Source organism: Brachyhypopomus gauderio, chromosome 19 (assembly GCF_052324685.1).
Source record: "Brachyhypopomus gauderio isolate BG-103 chromosome 19, BGAUD_0.2, whole genome shotgun sequence".
Taxonomy (NCBI): Eukaryota; Metazoa; Chordata; class Actinopteri; order Gymnotiformes; family Hypopomidae; genus Brachyhypopomus; species Brachyhypopomus gauderio.
The window spans coordinates 7,907,840-7,913,839 of record NC_135229.1 but is presented as its reverse complement, the minus strand read 5'-3'; the positions used below and the strand labels follow the sequence as shown (position 1 = coordinate 7,913,839).

The window sequence follows — 6,000 nt, the reverse complement described above, 5'->3', positions numbered from 1 at the left end:
GCTCTGGATGAGAAGTTGCAGCTGTATCTTAAGATGGGAGGACTAACTCCACCTCCCTGCCACCTGCTGGTGCAGCCCCACCCGTATAACAGAGTCCAGGCCTCCGCCCTGCTGGTGCAGCCCCACCCGTATAACAGAGCCCAGGCCTCCGCCCTGCTGGTGCAGCCCCACCCGTATAACAGAGCCCAGGCCTCCGCCCTGCTACGTGTTGCGCAGGAAGAGGGTAAAAGTAGCTGCTCTTATTAAGTTGCACTCCCACCTTTCCTCCCTTTCTCTCTTCATCTCTTTCCCCACATTCTCTCTTTCTTTCTCTACACTCTCTCGTTCAACCTTCCCCTAAACTAGAAGTTACCTGGGTGCCTGGGCTATCCTGTAACCATGACGTTTGTAACCATGTAACCACGACGATGTCTGCTATACTGTGCCATGCAAGTAAAACTGAACTGAATAGGATTGACTTGAATGAATCCCATCTGAACTGTACTGAGAGTGACCTGCTGTCCTGAATGAAATAATATTCTATGACCGTAGTGCTTACTCATTAGGAAATTAGTAATAAGTATTGTACTATTGAATAGTCTGTTTTTTCTCTCTGCCTCTCTTTCATCCTCTTTCCCTCTACCTTTCCGTTTTCTTCTTTTCCCCTTTCTCCCTTTGTCTCTTTCTCTACACACACTCTCTCTCTCTCTCTCTTACTCTCTCTCTTTCTCTTTTGACCTCCCCCTTTACAGTGGTAAAACTGGCAGGTGTCTTGATGCCTTGGCTGTCCTGTAACCATGACATTTTCATTCAGGAAGGTGAGTGAGCAGAAGTTGCAACATTAACATTATATTCTAACATTTTATTATAACAGTAAATCTCACATAAATCAATAAGCTACTTAAATATTTTTTAACTCCTCAATCAGCTGAGGAACTGAACATGAGCAAGAAATATCTTCTAAAAAGGACGCAGCCTGTTACCCTGGCCCCAGCAATCCCCACCAACCAAATTCGCCTTAAGGTATAATAATAACTACAACACCAATAAATAAAACCACCACAACTCACGTTTGTCACGGTATGACCCCTGACCCCTCCCTCCAGGCATGTATACGTGTTAGCTTGTATATGGTCATTTCCGTGTGTGTGTGTGTTCATTGGTTCTGTCCGTGTTATTCGTATTACCTGTGGCTTGTCTTGTTATCGTTATGTGCTGCATTTGTGTCTTGTTGTCAGTGTACTTAAGTGTGCATGTCGTCTGCGTTCTTTGACAGTCTTTGTTTTGACTTTGTGTTGCCAGTGTATATATTCGTAAAATAAGTGTTACATGTATCAAGACGCTGTCTGTGCTCGACATCGTGCTTACACACTTTCTTTTGCATTCTAAATAGGTGTTTCTGTTTGGAATAGTGAGGTTACACATAGACATCAATGGATATTAGACCTAACAAAAAATTTAACAATTGATGATTTATGTTTTTTAATGTCTAAAAACACATTTTTGTCATTCAAAGTAGTTAAATAAATTAAAAACATAAAAATTTTTCTTTTACAAATTCAAGAACTGAATTTATAGTTTTAGAGACCACACGTCGCCTGCTGTTCAGAAGCTGTTAGAGCATTGTTAACGGATTTGAAGGAGGAGCACATGTCTCTTCAGGGGTCAGGCTCTTCATGGGGCAGGTTCTTCAGGGGTAAGGCTCTTCATGGGGCAGGTTCTTCAGGGGTCAGGCTCTTCATGGGGCAGGTTCTTCACGGGGTCAGGTTCTTCACGGGGTCAGGTTCTTCAGGGGCAGGCTCTTTAGGGCAATGTGTTCTGGGTCTGGAGTGGGGAACCCCTGTTTTAGAGGAGTAGTGAAGGAGAACAGCTGGCATGTTCTTTGGTCATCATTCACTGTGTTTTTCCCCACTAGGTGGTGAAGATTGTTCAGAGTTTAGCCCAGATGCTATACAGCCTACAGGCAAGACAATGTATTTTACTTTGTTTATTTAATTTAGAAAGTGTGTGTGTGTGTGTGTGTGTGTGTGTGTGTGTGTGTGTGTGTGTGTGTGTGTGTGTGTGTGTGTGTGTGTGTGTGTGTGTGTGTGTGTGTGTGTGTGCGCGCGTGCGTGTGCGTACATGTGCAAGTGGTAGAAGAGGAATATTTAATCATTGTACCTTTCAGGCTGCTGTGACTATCCTGGACAGCTTGTTTGAAGTTCAGAAGCTCCTGATTCAGGATGAAGAAGCCTTGCCTCAGTGGTTTGTCAGTGATTATGGCGACGTGAAGGTGGGTGTGTTGGAGCACAGTCGTCAACGGCAGCAACTCCAGACTAGCACAACCGGCAGCATAACTGGAAGTGTACTACTATGGAAATGTACATAATGTAATTTCAAGATGTATCTGATTGAAAAACAGAGGTTTTAAACACATAGGTTATTCTAATTTCAAAGCACCCGCAAACGAATTGCAGGAACAGCAACTCTGTGTGGTGTTACCAAAGGATTTTGACTTGCAGCCAAAGTCGTGTGTCTTGTGTTAGTGTCCCAGCATGCATTCAGGTTTGAGTGTACCAAGTACACCTGCACATCAGCCATAACACCTAGTTGAGTATGTTGAGTAAACTCTAATTGAGCCATAAGCTTTAGTTGAGAACATTGAGTACTAAATGCAGACATAACATTTATAAAGTATGGTGAGTAAACTCTAATTGAGCCATAACCTTTAGTTGAGAACATTGAGTACTAAATGCAGACATAACATTTATAAAGTATGGTGAGTAAACTCTAATTGAGCCATAACCTTTAGTTGAGAACATTGAGTACTAAATGCAGACATAACATTTATAAAGTATGGTGAGTAAACTCTAATTGCAGACATAACATTTACACCACATTGTCAGAGTGCTGGGACAACATTGATAGTTCAATTCCCAGGTTTCGCATACTGTAGACCCTTTTGCCTCTGTGTTAAAATGGGAACAGTAAGTTATTGCATATAGTTCTCAATATGCAGAGTATGAATTTAGGATCAATGATACATTGATGAAAAATGGTTAGGAAATGAATAGGAGAAGAATTACCCTTCTTAAGAGCCCAGGACATATCTACTTTGTCCAGATGCAGAAACTGCAGATGTTTCATGTGCTTCTGTAGAATGCACACACCCACCTCAAAGTCATTTTTTAAATGAAAATACTTTAAAGGTTCCACATGCTATATATAAAACCGAGGCTGCTCCTTGAATGTTTTGCTACAATATGAAGCATTCTAAGAGAAAAGCACAGACCAACGCAGATTTCCAGTGCAATTCCAGAACATTACTCTCCACTTCCATGGCAAACCTCCAGAAATGGAACAAAGTTAGGAAAGATTAAGTATTGTAATAACAACAGATGTATTTTCTGTTCATTTTTCCAGTGCTGTTGTCCCATCCGCTGGTTTGCACCCGCTTTCTGTGCAGACATCTGCTGAGTGCCACGTAGAAGGAGGTCCATCCTGCAGGCCTTATGCGGACCGGCAGAGAGAGGTGGAGCAGAAAGAGAAGGAGCACACCGAGGAGATGGAAAGACTCCGGGCGGCGATGGAGGACCTGGAGGCCGAGCAGCAGGAGTTCCAGGAGAGCCTGGATGTCCTGCGGGACGAGGAGGCCAGGGTGGCGCGTGAGAGGAAGACGCTGCAGGAGGAGGAGAGGAGAGTGCGGGGAGAGAGGGAGCGCTTGGAGAGCAGGCGCGGCCTCGCCCAGCGCAACTCCACCAGACGCCAGCGGAGCCTGTCCGTTGCCACAGCGCTGGAGAAATGATGCTGCATAGGGCTGTGTGTGTGTGTGTGTGTGTGTATATGAAGTACATGAAGGTCCTACAGATTCAGTGGAGCTAGACTAGCTAGGCGCACCTTATATACAGTACATTTGAAAGTGTAAATATTCCACCTGAGCTCCTCCATTGAAGGATGTGATATCAGTTGTGTTTTACCATTGTTACTGCGGTTAGTATGAAACTACCAGTACCACTCAGCTTCAACTACAGTGTGAGTGAATGCAAATTGAGGTCTGTCACCTGCATGTCTTTCCCAGTAAAAAATAAGCATTACTTGTAAATATTTGAACTTCACATTCATTAAAGTATTGACCATTTTGACCCCATTTTCAAAAGATTAGGATTACTGGTAAATCCATAGTTTTGCTTTCTATTGCTTCAGTGGTCAAAGAAGACACAAAGAAGGAGTTGTGAGGTTTCCCTTTGCTGAGCATAACTGCTGTGTGTCTTTGTCATCCAACACAGGCTGGTTGTGCCCTCAAAATGCCAGTCATAGACCACACATACAGCTCAACAGAAAGACAGAAATGTACTATTAGTTTGAAGCACCAAAATGTAAAAAAATGGTACAAACAGACTCTCTGGATATGCAAACAGAGAGGCCTAACGATGAGAAGGAACAACATAGAACAACATTTATTTTAACCATAACTGAGATAACTCAAAGGACATGAACCCCTGTTCTGTTCATATTGTTGTTCTCTCAGAACCAATGTTTTTAGGCCTTTTGAGATATGAATCCTGGCAGGAAGCTTTCGTTGGTAATTAATCACCTTTTGAGGTGAGGTCACATCATGTGTGCTGCTTTCAGATAGATTCTCAGGCACCTCCCATTGCTCTTATGGTTCAGGATATTCTATAATGTAGAGTGCTACCAATACCAATAATGGATTTTGTGTAATTGTATAAATTCTGGTGATGTTATCTGTAGTTTGTTGAAATACTGTTATATCCTAATTAATATTAGTACTTACTTTAACAATTTGCATATAAGACTGTATGTGACATTAAGATCAGGATTCACTTACAGTGTGTCATGTCTAACACTAGAGCTGCCCTGCCTGCCACCACCAGGGGGCGCTCACGAGCCGGTCCCCAGCGTGATCAACGCAATCAGTGGTGATGGCCTGCACCTGTCATCCTTACTACTTTAGCAGGACAGATGCGTAGTCTTACTGCTGAGCTGTCGGTAGTCGTTGGCCTCTCAAGTTTTCACTTGATTTCGCCTATTAACAAAAGCTTCATTAAGCCGCGGTGGATCTTGTGTTTGAGTTCCAGCGTGTTACACAGTGTATACAAGTAATTATTCATCATTTACATGTTTGGCAAATTCTCTTAACCCTCCTATCGTCCTTGGGGTCAATTTGACCCCATTCAATGTTTATCATTGAAAAAATAGTAGTTGACTTTTTTTCTTTTACTTCACATTTCATGACATTTCCTAATTTGATGGGGACAAGTGATAAAGCATAAAATTTTCATGATGACTTTTTTTCAATGTGCTGAACACATATTGCACCCATCGGTGGTCCTCAGGGGTCAATTTGACCCCAAGCTGTTTTAACTAGATTTGTATGAAAAATTCAAGATAAATTCATTCTAATTGAAAAGTTTGGCCTGATGGTGGCGCTAGAGGACAGGTCAACTCACAGATTTTCAAGGGGCTATTTATGTATTCAACAAATAAATAAAGTGCCTGTCCAGGGCCGGTGTCAGGACATAGGCGTCAGAAAATTTTGGGGGTGGCGAATGTAAATGGTTGACCTGGAGGGGGGGGGGGGCAATGTAAGTTGTTGACCGTGGGGGGGGGGGGGGGGTGGGTGGGGGTGGTGAACATAAGTTGTTGACCGGTGGGGGGGGGGGGGGGGGGGTAGCAGGTGAGGGGGCGCCATGTAGCGATTATTGTAAAATAAATGGGTCTTATTATTTACATTGAGGGGACGGAACACATCGCCTGGGGGTGGGTGGGGTCAGGGAACGTAAGTTTTTGACCGAGGGGGGGGCCGAGGGGGCGCCGTGTAGCGATTGTTGTAAAATAAATGGGTCTTATTATTTACATTGAGGGGGCGGGACACATCGCCTGGGGGGGGAAGGGAACGTAAGTTGTTGACCGAGGGGGGGGGGGTGGTGGCGAACGTAAGTTGTTGACCGGGGGGGGGGGGGGTGGTGGCGAACGTAAGTTGTTGACCGGGGGGGGCCGAGTGGTTGAGGGGGCGCCGTG

General features: G+C 44.0%; 1 protein-coding gene across 1 annotated transcript in view; it reads left to right on the top strand.

The window, feature by feature from the left end:
* LOC143483362 (rho guanine nucleotide exchange factor 28) overlaps positions 1-5,503 on the top strand; it is a 24,512-nt gene extending 19,009 nt beyond the window's left edge. Inside the window, exons 26-31 of the mRNA XM_076982199.1 lie at positions 1-223; positions 732-797; positions 908-1,002; positions 1,895-1,942; positions 2,147-2,251; positions 3,425-5,503. The exon at positions 1-223 is cut by the window's left edge and continues 35 nt beyond it. Of these exons, the coding sequence (XP_076838314.1) occupies positions 1-223; positions 732-797; positions 908-1,002; positions 1,895-1,942; positions 2,147-2,251; positions 3,425-3,763 (876 nt within the window). The 3' untranslated portion in view covers positions 3,764-5,503. The remainder of the gene's footprint in view (positions 224-731; positions 798-907; positions 1,003-1,894; positions 1,943-2,146; positions 2,252-3,424) is intronic.
* The last annotated feature ends 497 nt before the right edge of the window (positions 5,504-6,000 follow it).